Here is a 20769-nt window from a genome sequence, read left to right as displayed (position 1 = left end):
TATATATATATATTTCTTGTTAAATGGATTTTGTGCAGAGAGAAGATTTTGTCACATTAACATTTCCTGCTACTGGAAAATAAATCTTGAATTTATTGGAAGCACTTTTTTTTTTTTTTGTGACTGCTTTATCTTTCTGCTGTTTCCATTGATCTCCATATTTATCAGATATCGATACACAAAAATAGGACTGCAGTGGTTATAGTTTATTTTTGATCCATCTACCTTTTATTTTCCTTGTCTTTTTGTGTCCAAACATCATCTGGCAATCAAAACGAGCAAATCCTTTGTGATTTTCAAAGCAACTAGTGGCCATTGAAAGACTTAAAAAAGCTGAAAAAGAAGGGCTGATAGAGTAACAAGTGTCAGGCACTTGTTTTGAAGGGAAAGGAGGAGGATACGGCCACTACATATCAGAAGTTATTGTAGAGGAGAGCTAATCCATCTGTGACAGAGTTAATGACTGGGGTGCCATTTAAAAGGAGCTTTTGTTCAAGGCCATTACAGCACGAGTGTATTTTATATATAAAAAGATCAAACCTGCACATTTCACTATGTTTACTGTCAGGTGAAACTCTGGTGGAAGTTAAAGTATCTATTTCATCTACACTATCTTACAAATGGTGTATCTGCAGGTGCATGGGAAGATTTCTACTGGAAGTTATTAGGTCTGCTAGTAACACTGTAATGTCATTTCTCTGCAAGGGAATATGAGTCTGTTTGGTTTTTCAGGAGTAGGTGCAACCACAGCAGCGTAACCACTTCCCAAATTATGCATCTAAGATGATAATTGCTGTGTGCACACAGATGAGTAATTCCAGTGAAAAATCCACTTGTAGTCACCAGATTTAAATTTCAATGTGAGATGTTTTTAAAGGTGTCACCATCCTCCAAATGAAGTCAGTTTTGCTACAGGCATGGAGGATTTATTTAACTGGTTCACAGTATGGAGAGACGGCAGATGTCATGTTTGCATGTGGGTGTATGTCACTTGCAGAGATAGTGGAGTCTAAAACTGGCGGCTGACCTCTCGTTTTCTCTTTTTGCTTTTCCCCTCCTTTATTAATGTTCCTTTCCTCTCTTTTTCTGCAGTGTGCTTGGAGTTTTTCCTTGCAAGACTGCCTTCCTGCTTACCAGGCAGCAGGCAAACATTTTCCCTGGATCTGCCCCTCTCACTTAGCATCCATCGGGTTTTTTTTTATTTTTTTTTTTTATTCCAATGAGGTGATTGGCAGTGGGGGCAAGCATTAGCATTTCCTCATCTTGGCGTGGAGACTCTAACAGGCAGGGATGGCAGCAAGGGATGTGCTTTGAATACTGAGCCACAACCTCACTGTCATCAAGGCACAAAAGAAAGCATCTTTTGTTCAAAGGCTGTGTATCAAAAAAATGGCTTCTTTGTTTTATAACTGGATTACAGTTTTTCTAGCTCCTCTGTGCAACTTAAAACCTGCATAGTCAGTTCAGGTCTCTCAGTTTTGATATGTTGGATGAGCTAGACAAAACGTGTTCAGGACCTCTTATAACAAACAGTTTCAGTGCTTAAGGAAAACTCATCTTTAAGACTCATTTATTAGTTGCTAGATTTAGGTAACACCTGAAAGCCAGGTTCTCAAAGGTTATGTAGCTTGGATTTTCATCAGTGTCCTTATATGGACTCATTCTTTTGCCCTGTTCTCTCCATAAATATGTTGTGAGCCTTGGTACAGATAAAAAGGTAATCCACATGTACTGTCTGCCAAGAAGCTATTTCTTCCTTTGAGCAGAATAGAACATGGTGTAATAAAAACATCCGGGCCATAATTCCTCTTAGTGGACTTGTAGTTCTTAGGAAATGTTTAAAAATGAATACTTGCCTGTTCTCTCAGTGGCAGGGGTGATAACATCTTCTAATGTTATGAAATTGTCTGATAGGCTTCTCAAACACATGGTACAGCAGCACAGACTTTGATATGTGTTTATGAAATAAGTGGAGATAGAAAACACAGTGCATGGCTGTTTCACAAGCTTTATAATGAACACAACCGACGTGTGGTCTCAGATTTGAGCGTCAGTGGTGCACGGATGCACACTAAAGACTTCAAATCGGGTCTGGCAGACTTTCAACATGGGTCTCCAATCTGACATCTCACAAACCAACACAATCTGATGTTCTATCAGTTTTAATTCCAGCATCCTTCACCACAGGGAAGCAATGAAAAGTCAGCCTTCAACACCCTGAGAAAATGTAGTGAGTTTTATGTTTTATAAATGCTTATTTTTATAAGAAACTGAAGCAATTAGTCAATCAGCAACTATTTTGAAAATTAATGTCACATTGTATTCATTTTCCAAGCATAAATAGCAAACATTTCCTGGCTCTGCTTTTCCAAATGGGACCAGTTGCAGCTGTTATTTGTCATGAAAGATAGCAATAGTGTTAGTCAGAAAATAGGATAGAAAAATGTCACCTTATGATGTAGAGAACTGTATATTTCACTCTTTTTTAATATTTATTAGCACAAATATCACTGCTCTCATGTTTTTAACTCAGGTGCTGTGTATCTGTGACAGACTTTAGGCCCCTCAGTGCCATTAAAGAGCTATTAAATGCTTAAAAACATTGACACAAAGTAGTCAAGTCCGGTCAGTTTTATAGCCTACTATCATAAATCACACATTTGCCTCAACGGGTTTCACAATCTGCACAGCATACTGTATAATCCCCTCTATCCATAAATTTTTAATTCGCAAAAGAAAAACCTCACACAAGACCTTTTTAATAGAAAAACCAGAAACCACTTTTATTAATGCAAGAGAGGTGATTCCATGTGAACACTTGACACTTGGCAATTTGCTCTGCAGCAGGAAAATGAAATAAATAAAGTGAAAGCTTTGAAGCGTTCCTCCAATCAACATTGAGAAGGCCCCTGCTTTACATTAAGACATTTTAATTGGCTGTGAACTAATTATGTCATCCCCACACAGGTGGCCACGGCAGATGGCCTCATCCAACGGCCTGTGTCGCTACGGGGCCAGGGTGGACTGCTGCTGGGGGTGGACACGCCGCTCCTGGGGTCAATGCCAGCGTGAGTGCCATGGTGCCTGCTGATGCTGCCGGGGGTGAACAGGGCTAACATGTTTGCAGGGTTTCAAGCTGGGGTCAAAGATGCTATTAGACAGAGGAGACACTGTAACACTGAAGTCTTGGGGAAACGCACGCATGTTATCACAACAGAAACGCATGCAGCTAATGGAACATCGCACCCGGGACAATCTTTGAGTAAAGATTGATGGTACTGGTTGGTCCAGAGGACTCACTGACATTTACATTCTATCTGTAGGTGGTCATAATGAGGGAGAGGCCATAGCTGCAGGTCGACACATTCAAGGGTAGATACAAGACTGATTATATAGATGGCTAATACTGCTAGAACAAGAGAAAGGGGAGCAGTGATGTGGCCGCAGTCCACAGTGTTGTCAAGTGTGCATAACTCAACACACTGATATATTCAGCAATGCCACTGAGAGGATTCAGAGGATGTGTCCTGTCATTGCTTCTTATTGTATCATAGCAACACACGCCTGTGTTAGATGAACTATATGACATATGGACATGTTACATTTTCAACATATTTATCTTGTGTAAAGATTTACAGCTCTCCTGTAATGCTACCCAAGTAGGTGTGAATATACTAACATGGGTTTTGAATCTGGCCAGCTGCCTCACAAATGCCATAGACTCTGCATGGCTTGGTGCCTACAATGGTATAGCCGCTGCTTTGGGTGTGGAGGTTTTACCGTCGAGGGGGTAGCACACACATAATGGAACTCAACAACCTGGGGCTTGAAGTTAGTTCGACGGTGAGAGAAATGTTTGCTTCCTTGCCAAGAGTTAACAGAGAAAATTGATTCTACTCTCAAGTCTCTTTGTTGAATATGAAGCCGGCCAGCCGCTGATTAGCATAAAAACTATAAACAAGGGAAAACAGTTAGCCTGGCTCTGGCCTAAATATTTAAAGCTCACACTGAGCTACAAATTAAACAAACAAGATATAAGGTGTGATTAATGAGCCTTAAAGGGGTTTGCTGGGCAGATTTATGGATAGAGCCCAACAAGATGTTTCCTCTGCAACTTATTAAGGTGAGCTGGATACCACGTTGCTGCCACATACATCAAAAAATCCTCAGCGGGCTTCCTCACGCTACCATGTTTTTGGGAACGTAGAGCATAAGCACTGGAGTCTTTCTTTAGCCAAACCAGTTGACAGCACATCCGAGACTTTCATACCATATATTAAATATATTATTAAATAATTTAACCATGCAGCTCTTCTGGGCTTTCCTAATGTTGCTGGGCTACATAGATTAAACTCTGCTAATACAAATGGTCATTCTGAGGATTTTGTGATGCTCAGAAAAATTTATTCAGTGTCTAGTAATCATTCTTTCCAGTTATTATGCAGGCCAGTGTGTGTCCTGTGGTGCTACCAGAATAAGCCCTACAGTGTTGGCACTATCTCAAAGTCAACTCGGTATCCAGTGCCTTTCCTGGGGCCTTAAGCTAATTTATTCTGTCAGTGGCCTTGGCTTCATGTTTTGTGTAGAGATATGTGTGAGTGGTATCAGCCTTCTCATCTCTTAGCACGGTAGCATATGTAAAATGTCGAACTAGTAGTTGTGCTTCTGTTTCCACTGTTCCCAAAACCAAATGTTTGTGCCGATAGGGGGGTCATACTGTATCCAAGGTCTACAGACTTTTAGGAGAGTACTGGAAATGCCTCGACACATGACAATTTTACTGCCTGGTACAAAAATGATTTTGGTCTCTATAGCTAATTTCTCCTTTCATGAGAACTGTACAGAAGGTGAATTTTTATGTAACTTGCCTGTTTAAATAATATTGAAACTGAAGATTACGCATAATTAATGGTGTATATGCTTTGAGTGATTGGGGGGGGAGGGTCCCACCAGTGGTGGCTTGCTGTTAGCTGTCTAGTGTGCTCCACTTACACTCCACTTCTTTGTCCATTTTTTAGATTAGCTGTAGTTAGGTGGAGTGAAGCTGGAAACCACAGGGACCCATCCTTTTAAACCGTAATAACAATGGACAGTGTGAATGAAACCAACAAGGTGCAAACTTTGTACAGTTTGTCCTTCATACCTTTTCTTGGCAGTGTTGAACATGATTGTTTTATTTCCTCTGACCTATACTGTACAACTGCATTCACCTACTGTACTGTCACCTTTCTAATGATATAGAAGTCCAAAGCAGAATTTCCTTCAGTGACCCAAAACCTCTGTTTGTAAAACACAGTGGAAACACAAAGCTTGGCACCATACAGGTTGTCAAATGTTTATGTTATTGGAAGCTCCAGGTTCCAGGTTGCTAAGTTCCTACAGTGAAAAGGTTCATGATTCTGCATGTCGGTTGTGGCCACAGATTATACAATAGCTCCTCAATGATGTTTATTAATTCATGTGTGTTTTTTATTGCTGAAATGCCCATTTTGTAAATTTGTTTTTATGTGTTGAAGCTCATTCTGCCATGCTATAGCTGAACCTTTGTTTAACCCACTGTATGTTGTGTATTTCTTGTGGGGAAAATGTCACACACTGTTTGTTGGGTCCAAAGGTCTGTACTGCTGCATCTAAAATATTTTCTGGGCTCAGCTGCTACTTTTCACTCTGTGGCAGAGCGCCATCTCGTCACTTGATGTTGAAGTGTATTGCACAAGTTCTTATTTTGTACTGGAGAATACAAACAGCATTACTTGAGTTAGCAGGCCCAGTGTTCAGTATTCCTTTTAGCACAGCCAGATTAACCTCTCCGGTCTTTGCAGGACAAATCTGTTCATACACTTCTTGCTTCATTTCTACTGGAAACAAATCATGATAATTTTATTCTTACACAAACACTGGGATTCAGAAAAATAAGTTATGCTAATGGTTTATGAGACAGACCTACACTCATAGCTTGAGGGGGTTTGATTTCATGGCTAGAAATTAGAGGGATTTTTGGCAGTACACTTAGCTTTTCACAAGGCCTTGACACTTGAACTACACAATTTGCACTGCAATGATTTAAGCAAAAGAACCGCTGTTTTACTCAGACAGCTCAACTGTATCATTTGATACTGTTTGTGTGAACACGGGGCCAGACTCAACAGTAATCCTGGCAGGAGTCGGTCATCTCAATGCCCAGTACCTCCCAGTGCATCTGTACTGGGCTCTCTGCCTTGACAGCTTCCCATGATCAGAATTCTCAAGGTGTAATAAATTTGGCTTTTGGACACTGATGAAATAGATGAAGATTGCTATTATCAGAGATGCTTAGATTAGTGGGAAAGATGTGATTCATGTGCTTATATTTCACTGAGTAAAACCCAAGCATTAATGCAAATTGCCACAGCACACTGTAGCCTAGTTATAGTTCCACACAACAAAACTATTATTATTTTGCCTCTAGAAATGAAGAGCAATAATATATCATAGGTGTGGTTTATGCAGTAATAAATTATGCCACAGCCACATTAAAGAAATGATGTTTGCAGCAACTACCCAACCATTCAACCTGCAGTGTGTGTACATGTTCTTATTGTTGTTCTGGAGTTCCACATGTTCCAGGTTGAGCCAAAGGTATCTGCTAATTTTGAGTTTAACCACCACATTGAGCTATAGCTTTTATTCCACCACTTTAGAAACCTAAAAACAGTTCTGTTAGCTAAATCACTAAGAGAAGTGAAGAAGTGAGTGCTTGCTTCTAAATACACCTAACTGGGTGCACAGCTCAAATCCTTTTTTTTTTGAGAGCACAATCAGTATTCCATCAAGTCAGTAGGTGCTGATTTAAAGCTTAGAGCAGGGAGCGGGAAGGTTTGGGAAAGAAAGGGAGTGTAATCATGGGTATGTACGTGTGTACTTCTGCATGTGTGTGAGGATGCAGCCATCACAGATTTCAGGTCTTGTTATATTTTTGTGGCGATGGAAAAGATTAGATTGGAGCTATCAGACTGTGGTTTTCTCAGCCTTGGAGCTCAACAGTTGGTTTGTGTGACTTCACTCAGAGTGAAAAATGGATCGACCTTGGGGTTTTTTTTTATTTTTTTTTATAAAGGTCTCATAACTGAAAGAGCAAGAAAGTGTGCAGAGAAAGGACTAAGAGGTGAAGAAAGTAGAAATCCTTAGATTTAAGAATCCAGAGATGATTGCTGCCGGAGTAGGGCAGAAACGTCACAAAGGGGGAAACAAGTGAGAAAATCGGGCAGATGGAGAGAGAGGCTTTAGATTTATAGTAGACTGAAGCTCCATTTATAATGTCCTGACAGGCCATCCGGCAGGCAGAGCCACGCTTGAAGCTGCTTATTCTAACCAGCTGCCATCATGAACATTTTACTGCCACTGTGAGCATTTGTTCAGCATTTGCATTTCTAAGTGCATTTGCAGTTTCCTTTCATCATACTAAAATGCTTTGTATTCCTTCCAGTCTTGATTATGTCTAATCAACAGGTTGATCCCACTAGTCTTGATATCCAGTGGTCCACTTTGTCATTCATAGCAGGAGCTTTGAGTATCTATTGCATTTGATGTCAGGTGGTGCAAGATCACTGAGGCTGTAAAGAGACCGTCTTCAGTTTGAAGCTAATTTCATCCATACTGGAGCTTTTGGTAAGCTAAATTGTTTGGGCATGTGCTTCAAAAATCAAGACAAGAGATTCATAAGACAAGTTTAGGAACTAACTAAATAACACAGCCAAGTATTCATCTGAATTAAGTCGATATTGGATAGTTTAGCACTTCACACTTATGACCACTGCCAATTTTTTGTGTCACAACAGCCAGTAACGCACCTGAGGTACAGCGTTAAGGTGTGAAAGTTGGGATGGTGATTTCAGTGCCTGTGCCTTTCGTGCAGGAGGCAGGAGTCTGTGCCTGGTCACTGCCCTGCAATTAATGATTGTTTTTTGTATCTTTTACTGTACCCCAAAGGACTTGAGGCTTGTTTCGATTGACTTTAGTTTTCCCAAAAGAGATAAAAACAGTTCTGGCAGAGAGATGTGCATTCATTTTTTTTTCTTTTTTCTGCATTGTAAAGGGACTGGGTCGAATATCACACACAAATTAAATCACACTTTATAATTTCCTCAGAGGTCCTGGTGGAGTTTAGAAATCCGCTAAGAATAGAATTCAGTTTGACTGAGTGCAGCCTTTGTTTCCGCAAATGCCGAGGACAGGATTACGGCAGGACTCCTGAATTGGTAATGTGAGCTAACAAGTGAGTGATGAAAGCAGAAATGTGATACCCCGGTTTAAGTCATTCACTTTATCGTGATTGTCTGTGCTTTTCTTGACCGCCTTACTTTTTTTTCATGATCACTGGGCTGTAAAGGCCCATCTAAAAGTCCACTTTTTCATCAGCTTGAAATAAAAAGGTAAAAACTAAACGGAAGGGGTATAGCAATTAGGAGAAAAGGCACAGAATTACTGGACACATGCTGCTTTGGTACCTTGAGGAAAGCAATCTGTTCACAGCCAGGTAGCTGCAGCATTTATTTTCTACTGAAGAAACCAGGACCATGAGCTCACTGAATTATACTGTACTAGTAGTAGGGGTGTGTGATATTGACAGAAAATGACATTTGGACATTATGATTTTTGGCAATAACGATAAATGCATTCTGCATCCTTCAAATGTATTTAAGTCTTATATTGTACAAGGTCGCTCTTGTTAAGTGTGTTTGTGTAGGTCACGGTGGTTGGTTTTGTCCTGTCGTCGACAGCTGACTCCCGAAGCCTTTCATATTCTGTGCGGTGGTTAGGTTTGCAGATGGTAAAACAAGCTGTCAAGTTGTCTTTACAGAAACTGATCTTCAGCATAATTTTTTCTTTAGCCTGTCTTTTGAGCAACATCCACTTTTTGAAAGCCAAAATACCTGAATGTGATTGAGGATGCTCCACAACTTGCAATCTCTGTATTTTGTTTCCTGGTGCTGGTTGTTCACTCATTTTTAACTTTGCTAATGCATTTTAAGACAGCTAGGCATGATCATGTCCACACTGTGTGCACTCTGAATGTGCACATGCAGCTCTGTCCTACTTGGCTTCATGAGGTAGTGAGTGTGTGCACTCTCAAGGCGTGTTTTTGTAAAGTGGGTGACATGACAAACCCGATAATGTCAGCTCACACATCATTTGAACAGCGATTAAGATATTGTAGATGATACATGTCGCATACCCCTAACTGGTGGTATTTTCATGTACTGGGAATTAAGATTTTACTGTTTCACAGTGTGTGAGGGAAAACTGCTTCATTCACTCCCATTTAGACGAGTAATAAGGAATATAACATTTTCAGAAATAAGAGCATCTTACCAAAGACAGTAGTTTTAGTCTGCCATTATTTTAAATATTAAAACTTAATTGTAAATGCATTCAAAATATAGTGTATATCGTCCCTAGAGGCAACTGGGAATATGTGTGACTCCAGACCATGTGTTTTTAGGAATGTTTGCTTGTGACCAGACTCTGCTTTCCAACATAATGTGTATTTATTTATTTATTTTTCACTCTTAAAGACTAAGCAATGTCTGCAACCTTTGTTTGGCTGTTTGTTTTGCAGCTCCCTTCGCCTTAACTCACAGAGTAGTCGGGATAAAGTGCCAGCCCCAAGGTTAGCTCCACATGTTTCTTGAAATAATCTTGGGGGCACATCCTCTGAATCCTGGGCTCACTCACTTATTTATAGAGCCAGGGCCTCTCAACCCCCACCACACCCCCAAACACTGCTAACAACTCACATCCCTTGGCAGCGTCCATCATCTTCCTCTCCAGCCTCAGATCTATGCAAATAGCTTACACTGTGCAGACCTGATTTCACCTGAAGCCATGTCTAACATGAATTATGCTGGAATTCTTATTGATATTCATCTGCCCCCCCAGTTGACTTCATGGAATACTAATGAAACTTTTAAAGCTGAAATTGATAATGTTTTTGAATTGATAATCAGTAATATATCTATCTGTGGTGGAGAGTTAAAATGGAGATTTGCTGTGGTTGGTGATGCTGTGCATACGTATGGACTCTGGGATTGTTCTAGTCAGGTTAAGAGTCACACTTCATCACTTACTGTAGGTGAATATAATATTTACCATGACATTACCTGGTGGATCTGTGACATTTTCACAGTATAACACCAGCAAAATAAAACTGGTTCAAAAACCTGATGGTCTGTAGTCAGTATGCATGTAGATTAACTGATAAGTTAATCATCTAAGCAGTTTTGACAATTGATTACAGCCATAACATTATGACCACCTGCCTAATCAGTGGCAGCTGGTTGGTTCGTGTCACTCTGCAGCTCACTGTGCATCTTCTATGCATTCGTTTGCTTCCATAGTTTTACTGTCAGGATGAGCACAGATACATGTACCGTTCAATAAAAAACTTATGTAAAAGGAACGAAGTGAGGACAAATTCAACAGCCTTCCCAGTCCAGGTCTGACTCTTTCTCTTCATAGAGACCAATGTACAATATTTCTCACTTTCACCCATTTTAACAATGATTCAAAGAAAATTTAATCTTTTGAAAAGGATGAATGAAATTTTAAAGTTTAGGTCACCCTCATCATCAGTGAGCCTTCTTGAGCATCCATGACCCTGTCACCAGCTTACTGTCTGTCCTTCCTTAGACCACTGTTGTAGTTGTACTAATCACTGCAGACTGGGAACACCCACCAAGACCTGGAGTCTGGGAGATGCACTGACCCCATCATCTAGCCAGTTTGGCTCTTGCCAAAGTCACTCAGATCTTAATATACCCCACACACTGACAGGTGCCATTGTAATGAGATGTCCATCCTCTTATCCTGAATAGGGTCCCGGGGGGCTGGAGCCAATCCCAGCTGACACTGGGCGAAAGGCGGGGTACACCCTAGACAGGTTGCCAGTCTATTACCGGGCTGACACATAGATACAGACAACCCCCCACACACACACACTCACTCCTATGGGCAATTTAGAGTTGCCAATCAACCTAAAGTTGTATTCACCTGTCAGTGGCCATAATGTTATGGCTGATCATTGCATTCATCAGATGTCAGAAGAAGTTCCCTGGTTCTGAAATGTTAAGATTTTATGCTTTTTTCTGTTTTATATAATTGTAAACTAGATATTTTTGGGTTTGGAACTGTTGATCTGACAAATAAGTAACATGTTTGCCATTTCAGTTTTTTTTTTTCACCTTTTAAAAGGCAAAACAATAAAAAAATAAATAAAAAAAAAAAAAAAAAAAGCAAATGAACCGCTGGTGAAATGATCCTTAAAAGCAGCCTCAGGTGATTACTTCATTGATTGCAAGATGATACAGCTCAGTAATTTGGAATCATGTTCCCATCTTTGAAGTAATGCATTAGACCAACTTAAAATTCATACGGTATTAGTATTAATTTAAAATAGAATGCTTTTCTTTGTGTTTATAATCAGACATCCACAAATAGATCAAACAATAAATCAAGTGAATCTGCATCAGTAAAAGCCTTCTGGTGTCCAGAGGAATGGCTGATGTAAACCAGAGTAAAAGTGTGTCATCACTCGACTTGTTTTCATGGTGTCGATGGAACGCGGGTCATCCACGCTATGTTTGGCCTTCCAGCTGCCACGGCCATTTTTAGTCCTTTGCTGCCGTTAATGAACACTGGCCATTTCCATGATCTGTCTGTCGAGCCAGAGGCTTAAATTACCATCAGAGATGAAGCCTGTTGATGGCTGCCTCTGATCTCACTAATGAAAACAAAAAGCGCTCCACCTGAAAACCCTCTGACTTAACAACATCAGAAGCTTTGTTTATTTCAGGTTCTGATCAGTCCGAGGTCTTATAAACTTCTGCTTCCAGAAAAATACAACTCTTTTGCTTTTCTTCAACAAATTAGGCCATTTTCAATTTGTAGTTGTGAACTTTCACAGTTAACACCTTGGCTCATAGCACAAGCCTCTCCAGGAAGGTTAGCAATGCTTACTTTCTATTTGGCAAAGTTGACTGAGGCTGGAGCTGTTATCGACTGTGGCTACAGAATTAATCTCATACCTTTGTGCTTTTTAATTCAGCATGAAAATGTTACAGACTGAAACCTGAGGAGTTATTTTTCCTGGATAGTCCTGATGCTCTGCAAGCTGAATGTGTAAGAAAGTGAAATTTCACAGATTGTAACTCAATTCTCAACATGTGCATTTCAAATATAAAAAAGTAATATTCTCCCTTTTCTTATTCAGTTCTATTATGTGACCCTCAGTACATGTTAAAGCAGATTTCACTTTATTTCAAGAATTTATAGAAGCACTAAAAACAGAAAACACTTAGAGAGCGAATATCTCTCCCAGGGCTGCACATTTCAAGGCAAGCATATCCAATTCCATCAAAATGCAAGCATCCTCACTGGCACAGCAGATGTCCCAGTGCAGACAGCCCTGGCAAATACATGCAGGGTCATGTGGCAAAAAGCATTTAACTACTGGATATTTTAATTCTTGCCGCAGTGCAGGGCACTCTCATCTGGCTATGCATGTTAGTCAAATACTACATGTGAAAATTGGATCGCTAGTAAATGACTTTATAATATAAACAGCTTTTGTTCTGCTGTTTTACCCTGCAAATATTAAGATTATCCTGGATAATTTTTCGTTTTCTCACTAGCATGGGAAATAACACCAATACGGTACTAGTTTGGTCTCAGCATTTGGTAATGTGTTCCACCAAATTTAACTCAAGTGAAGTCATTTGTATGCTTATGATAGTCATACTAACAAACATGAGAAATAAAAACTATCCTGCTTAGCAGAAATTATGATTAACATCTACAGCTGTATCACCACAAATAAACCTTAGAGCACCATCATACCTTTCCAGACACAACAAAAAGCATCTTCCACCAGAAGCTCTGTCTCTCTCAAACACACCACACACATATATATGTAGAATATGTTCAGCCTGTTTCCACCACTGTGATAATTTAGATCTCTGATTGCACTGTACTGTGACTGAATTAATGAAGCTTTTAATGAAAATTAGTAACACTTGGCTGAGGCCCCATGCATCAGACATGCTTAGCAGCAAGCTGCGGCACATTCACATAAGCAGGGCAACTCTCCAGCTCAGTGAGACCGAACATAGAGCACGAATGAAGCTGTAGTACAGCCCCCGCAACTACCACGTCTCCATACACACTCAAAACCTCACCATCTGCACATTATGTACTGTACGATCTGCAGGACACCTCTTTACAGAGGCACAAATTATGACTTACTATTCTGGTACTCTGATTTGTTTCATTTTTATTCTAAAGGAGAAATGTTATTTGCCTCTAGTCCTTCTTGGCTGTATGCAGGTGTAAATATTAACCAAACACATTTTCTATATGAATGAGGTATCATGCTGTCTTATTGCAGTAATGTAGAGTAAACAGATAATTTACAGCCAAGGGGTTGTGGAAGTCTAGCAGTAGGATTAAATTCTTTGTCAGATCAGGTACAGTACAAGAAGGCTGCCAGGGTGCTGCAATGATCTGTCTCTCGCTCTTTGAATCCTCCATGAACAGCTGTATGCCAGCCTGGCTGTAAGCACGGAGACTGTGTGGGACCTAATAAGTGCAAGTGCCATCCTGGCTTCACTGGCAAGACCTGCAATCAAGGTGAGCTCTCCCCTGGAACCTGCAGACACAGTGATCACACAGCTGCTACCTTACCGTTCAAGTGACTGTTTTATTTGCAATAATGCACTGAAATTGAAACATACACGACCCAGAAAGAAGGAGAGTTGTTATATGTGGCCCTCCTGAGCATATGACTCAAAAGTTGCACCCCCAAGCAACATACAAGCCTGCTGATGTGCACATTTTTCACATGAAAACTAAGTGAACAACCCAAAGCATTAGCAGGGCCACCTCTGCTTATTGTGGTCAGATCTTCAGGGCACAACACCATCATGTTAAAGCTGCACACTTACTGATCATGTGGAAGCTGGTTTGCCACCAGCCAACAGTAGTGAAATGCTTTAATCCCAGTGGGAGGAGGTGGAGAGAAAGCTGATTCAGATCCAATGGAAATGAGCGGTGAGGCCATGTTGAAAGATCCTGGGGGTGCAGCTTCTCCTTTGAAGATAACATCTCAATTACTGACCTGAGATAACTTGGCCCAGCTGAGTGCAAAGTGTGTTTATGTGTGATTGCTTGGATTTTTATGTGTTTCCTTCACTGACAGATTGGACATGTTGGAAAGTGTTAAAAGTTCCCCAGTTAGTTGATGTGCATCCGAGCAGCTTCAAAATACTTTAGGAATTCACGCCCTAAGACAGAAATAGGGTAGTGTGCAATTAAAAACATGGGAGGAGAAGGGGGTGGGGGGTGGGGAGGGATGTTGAAATCCTTTCCGGAATGTTCCAAATGACTCATCCTGCATTTGGGGGCTATAGTTGGCTCCTGTCTGCCGAGCCAGACGCGCTACTTTGTCTTAATCTTTGACAAAGGAGATAGGAGAAAGGATCCATGCCCCACCCTGGCTACAATAGACTTTGCTGCCAACCACTGAGGCAGACTTATCTGACAAGTCTAAGACCTTTAAAGATGAAACTGTGCTTTTAAGTGTCCACTGAACCCCCATTTGTTCAGTCAGCTCTAGACATTTTACAGAGCGTACCATTTTACTCAGCTTTGAGTGGCTGACTTGCCCTTTCAGCCTATTTAGCTAAAGATAACGGTGAGTTCTGTTTTTGAGCCGGTGCATTCTATGGAAACTAGTTTAATTAATCAGAAGCCATAGATTCAATTTTCTCGTTTAAATGCAGTCTCAGTTAAACATTGATTTGTTGTGTGCTATTGATTTGCCAGGTGGCCAATTTTTCGAAGCATCCCAATATCTCCTACCTCTGTGGCCCGACATTTATCTTGAGGAGTGAAATAAGTAGTTCAGAGCTGCTTCCCTGACCTCGATGCTGCTAAAGGTCAATTAAACACCATGAGACACTGGAAAATATCAAACAAATGTTTTTCATTTTAAGTTTATGACACTTTTAAAACCTAGGTTTTTTTTTATTTTACTACTTTGAAACAGTCAAATATCTTCAGAGACCTGTTTTTAGTTTGAAGAAATCAGACATGATGGAAACTTGCTTTAAATATAGCCAGTTTAAAATGTTTTACAGTGTAGCTTTTAAAGCAATTTATGATCAGTAAATTTGCACCGTGTGTTATAATGTTCTCAAAGAAGATGAGTGATAATGAGCAGTGACTCATTCACTGAAAACCTTTACGTGCAAAGAGACATTTTGCATGCACGCACTAATGGACACACATTCCTTTACACTAAGTGGGAGTTATGGACAGATGCTCGACCCAGAGGCACTCTGACTAAAGTGTTAGGTGTTAAGCACCTAAGGAACACCAATTATATGCTGCAAAAAAAAACCCCCGGGGGAATCAAGAGTGTTTGCACTCAATACAAGCACAGCAGATACTGTATTGATTTAATCGCTCACAGAATTAAAGCCATATTTCCTCTGTTGAGCTCCCACTGTTATGAGAGATTTATTCTTCAAGGACTACATGTCTGTTTTAACGCCAGCTCTTTCCACCTGACAAATAATTTCACCTTTTGTGTTTACTTCACTTTTATCTCTTTTCCTCTACAGAAGATATCATGACCTGAAAGTTGTATGATTAATGAATCTGATTGTTTTCATCATTGCTGTACATTAATGGGCTGTCAGGAACAATAACCACTACTTTGAGAATCATTTTGAAGGAAGACGACGCTTTGCTTTTGGCGCTGATGAGAACCTGTCACACAGCATGGTGACGACAGCACAAATAAACTCATCATAGGGATAATCTGTTTAACAATTTGACAGCACACCCCCCTGCTGATCCAGTCATTTTAATGAGATGACTATTCCATGCAGGTGGATTTAATTAGGTGTAGCTGACCTGCTGTAAAGATGCAATTAAAAGATTTTGCTGGAGGAATAACATCTCAGACATCAGAAGCAATACAGCTGCAGCACCTCCGGATAGCGCTTTCTTCTTTTTCCCCCTTGTCTGTCAGCCAGCTGTATAATTAGTACCAATTCAAGTCTGATCATCTACCGGGCTGAAGTAACTGTACAGTTTATTTCTTTATCTGTTTTTAGAATATTAGCTAATGTCTGGATCATTCGCTGTTTTATCTTGGCAAAGCCACATCACAGTTTCGGAAAGTTGCACGAGTACTTCCACTACTTCTGCTGAATTTAACTAAGGTGCAGACAGATAATTTAAAGTTGTTGGTTTGTCTTCGTAACTGTCTGAACAGCTACAAGCACTTAAACTGTGGCACGCACACCATCATACTGTGTATTTTCCTTCAATTATTGTCAAATTACTCCAAATAGTATTTATTTTATCTATGTTCTGTTTTATAACAAGGTCATTAAAGGGGCATTAAGTAATATTTGACTTTGACTTCTGCAGTATATACAACTAACTCATAACTTTCCCTCACAAACTCTTAAGTCATACTTTAAAGATGAGTAAGCAGGGTTTAATTAATGTCTATTAAGATGCAATATAATATAAAAACAAAACACTGCAGTGGTGCTGCTACTCTTCTTTATTATCTCCACGTACTGCATGCTTGGTTTCAGGACAGTATTCTAGCACTCAAGCCAATGAATAGACTGGAGGAGGAAGATGCTGCATGGAGAGGGACCAGAGAGGGAGCATTCAAATCTCAAACTGTTGAGAACAGATCAATAGAGAACAGATCAATAGCATCACCCGCCTCATTTTTTTTTGAGAATGTTTGGTGTTATCTTGAAAAATATGCCAATTTAAATCAACAAGTCAACATCAAAACACTGGCTGTTAAACTTACCTTTCATTCAGCAGCTGGAGATTTCAGTTTAGTAACAAGAGCTGCACAACACAATCTGTTTTAAGTGTTTGGTTTTTTTTTTGTTTTTTTTATTCAGCATGATGCACTTTGTGCCATTCCACCAACATTTATCAAATCCCGTAAACATAATAGTCAGTTTTTCTCTGATAGTTCTAGGTTCCAGTAAAGCTGCTCCATTTTCCACTTTCATCTGATATAGTTCAAGTTTAGCTTTTGTCCAAACAATGTACAATCATCAGCATGTAAATATAAACTGGCAGTATTCAAAACACCTTTCAAATGCTTTTGTATTATTACAAAGGTGGGCAAACAGCTCCTGGCTCAGGCTGCACTGGTGAGATGAGTCACTGAGTTTTTGCACTTAGCTATGAAACCCTCTCACTACAAATGCAAACCCATCAGACTGGCCTATTTGGCTACAACAAGTGTTTCAGTCCTGGCAAGAATAAAGTAGGCTTGCGTAACTTCTCAGTTCAGTTTAAATTACTGCAGCTCTACCCCTCAAAAAGGAAACACTTGAATGACTTGAAGCGTGCAAAACAGCCAGACGCAGCTGTATCGTCTGCCTGTCACTTAACAATAGGTGCTGTTAGCTCACTGCCAGAGGAAAGGCTGCTGCATGGATAATGGGTAGACACAGAGGGGAGTGGCTGTAGTCAGTCAGTGATTTCTCTCTTTAAATAGTAACCTCTGCCTACCTTTGAACCTCCAGATACAAATTGAGAAGGGATCCTCTGAATCCGCGAGATACTGTAATTTTCTCAGATCCCATTTCACCCTCATGACAAAGAAGGAATGCAGAAGAGAAGAAAGCAAACACACTTTCACTGTTTCTCCCATGTGCTCTTGAATTGTTTCTGATACTCAGCTCATGTGTGATTCCCACAAGTGTAATCCTCTTTGCTGCATAATGTTCCTCTTTACTTTCCAGGAATGTGGTGTGGTCAGAGGTGTCCTAATTCAGTGGTTGGTGCTTCTTATTCTCACTATATCCCCCCCCCCGCCCTCTCTCTCTCCTTCTTACTTGTTCTTCACCCTTTACTATATTATCCCAATCAATGCCTCAATGTCCCTATCCTTTCCACTCCCTCTACTTCTAACCCATTTTTTGTATCAAAAGAAGAAGAACTGGACTATTTAGCCCCACCAGTGTGGGCCAGTCACCTCCCTATCTTTCTTCCCGTGGACCATCAGCCGGCGAGAGTAGTGATGGAGGGTGAGATTTGTCGATCGACCTCCCCCCAGCAGCTTTTCTTCTTCCCCACCTCAGCAACGTGCATGGTGCTGCGCTGTGCAGACTGAGGAAGAGTGAATGTCACTCTCAACTGTTTTCTTATTGCTTTCTGTCCCCTCTGGCAGAAGAGACACCACCCAGGAGCAGCTTTTCGGTAGAAACGCCAGCATGAATGCCAAGCATGTCACAGTCTTTACCACTCTACATCTGCCTTTCTTTCTTTCTTTCTTTCACACTCTATCCCAACAAGTTTCTCAGTTCCAAAGAGCCGTCATGAGTTTCTCTTTATTGCTCTGCCCCATTCTTGTTTCTCAATTCCTCTCCAGTTTCTGAGCACCTGGAACAAAGAGCTCCTCCTTCCCTTTAAAATCACCATTGGCATGGACGCAGCGCTCACGGCTTGAGTTTTAACCAGCGTTATCTTCCTTAGAGAGAAGCATATCCCCAAGAAAGAGCCCTCTGCTAATCTCTCTGTCAGTGATAGAGGTGTGTCGGGAATGTAGCATAGCATACCTCAGTGGAGCTGACCCAATAAATCACTGCACTCTTTAAATGTGTCTTAACATTTCATTTACCATACAGTGAACACCCCAGGGCTCTCCTCCTCTGCTATTGCACAGGTTTCTGCAGTCCTGGGGCCATGTCAAACTGTCAATTGGTGGCCGTATCTGTCTGGTATCTCTGTTTTTTAATTCCTTTGTGTCCTCTGTCCTCTCTGTGTAGGTTTTTTTTTTTGCCTTTCTTTTCTACGTAGAAGAGGCCCTGGCTGTGTCTTGTGCCTGGCATGTGCTGATGCTCACAGAGCTGCCTCTGTCTGAGAATGTGGCCATTTCAATAATCCTTCATTTACATTTTTAAGCTGTTTTTCAGAGCAGCAGGCAAGTGGAGACTCGTTTCTCTGCCACACTGAGGATGGCCAGTATTGCTACGGTTTTCAGTAATTACAGTAATGAGTGCCAATTGTTTACTGTGAAAACCAAGGAGGAAAACAGGGTTGACATCACTAATTAAAAAATGGAAGAATGAAGGCGTGTGCCTGTTTTAGACATTAGACTCCACAGATCATTTGTGACCACAGCTTATTATGACAATTTTGCGTTACAGTTAGGCAACCACAAGTGGCCATAGTAATGATGACATAAGCAAAACAGGAGATTAGGTGATGTAGGTGATGAGCAACAGAGTCCATGTTAGGAGGAGTTTGGACTGATTGAGTAGGTCAGAAAACACAGGAGACTAAGCTGTTCTATTCCTGTTTTTTATCCATGAATCCTTAAGAAAGTCGTTATTCTAACCCAACCACAATGTCTTCCTAAACATAATCCAGTAATGTTTGTGCCTAAACCACACCAAACCATGAGGGTTCCATAACCATAATTGTATTTATGGTTGTTTCCATGACGACAAAGGTCCACCACATGCCAGTTCAACTATTTGGGGTCGTACATTGTTGTTATGGTTGGAGGACATATTGGATATCATCTTGTGGGAGAAGGAAACAGTTGTAGGGTTTGGATTTTGGCTGTGAAAATGCACAGAGCTAAGCCTTCTGTCTGTTTTTAGAATTAAGAAGCATTATTATCAGTGCAGGAAAGAGTCAGTGCTCTCTCAGGAACTGCTGTTGTGTGTGTAAATTTCACTATTCATTGTGGGCTGGCTTCGCACCTGCTTCTTTTTGCAAATGCAAATAGAAAACTGTGTGAACCTTGAAGTGGCAAACACAGACCCCAAGTTTACAATTGTTCTTGCACTAAGTTTCAGGAAAATTTGGCACTATTCAACATATTCATTCAATAATTTTATATCTATTGATAAATGTACACACATTTTCACAGAGCCACCCCTATCTATCCAGAACAATTTATAGTTATGGAACATGACGGTAAGCCTGATGGCATTCGGTAGGGCTCAACAGGCAGATGGTCCGCCTAAGTTCCAGTCCATCTACTGATCACTTATGGCTTTAGTAGACCAGTGGCTACCATTAATAGAAGACTGGGTCTGTGGATATACAAATTCAGCATCTGCTCCGTCATTCACCCACATTGATCTATGATATCCATTACATGTAAGGGGTATGTGGCACTCTAATAATCCACCCGGCATATGTCCACAGAGCTAAACACGGCACCGTTTACTGTACAGTGCAGCCGGCCAAGATGAAAATGACCCCTCATATGCTGTACAGTCAGATGCAGTTTGTGATGGATGCGGATATTCATAGTTTAGGTTATTTATATTTCTTGCAGCCTGTGTCATCATTCCACTGAGATGGCTTCCTGCATAGTCTCAAGGTGGATTTTCCCTTTTGGTACCCCAGGGGACCCCAACTTTTTAGTGTAGGGCAAAAGAAATACTTTTAGTGATACATGGAAGAAATATGTGATTATGGCCAATTCAGACGTTCGCTCTTTGTATTACCCATTGTCTCCATCAACATCCATGAGTTTTTATGTCCTAACTAATCAGCCATTCTAAGTTATGCATGTAAGACATAAAAAATAATTTTCTATACTGAAATTAGGTCAAGAGAGACCTAATTCAGCCCAGGGCTTGTTTCGGTCATTCATAGTGTGAGCTCTTATTTAATTTCAAACATGTAGGAAAACTGAGCTCAATGATCTGTGAATTTCCTGCT

The 20769-nt window shown here is 40.6% G+C and overlaps 1 protein-coding gene across 4 annotated transcripts in view; it reads left to right on the top strand.

Moving 5' to 3' along the window:
* Positions 1–20769, top strand: part of npnta (nephronectin a) — a 54331-nt gene that overhangs the window by 5288 nt on the left and 28274 nt on the right. The window contains exons 2-5 of one of the 4 annotated variants that reach the window (XM_020602009.1): positions 2968–3068; positions 9599–9649; positions 13570–13662; positions 18018–18113. In XM_020602009.1, coding sequence (XP_020457665.1) covers positions 2968–3068; positions 9599–9649; positions 13570–13662; positions 18018–18113 — 341 coding nt within the window. The remainder of the gene's footprint in view (positions 1–2967; positions 3069–9598; positions 9650–13569; positions 13663–18017; positions 18114–20769) is intronic. The other 3 variants (XM_020602010.1, XM_020602011.1, XM_020602012.1) reach the window with 3 other exon arrangements.

The sequence above is a fragment of the Monopterus albus genome, unplaced genomic scaffold (assembly GCF_001952655.1).
Source record: "Monopterus albus unplaced genomic scaffold, M_albus_1.0 scaffold54.1, whole genome shotgun sequence".
NCBI classification, from domain to species: domain Eukaryota; kingdom Metazoa; phylum Chordata; class Actinopteri; order Synbranchiformes; family Synbranchidae; genus Monopterus; species Monopterus albus.
This window is presented reverse-complemented; position numbering and strand designations above follow the sequence as displayed.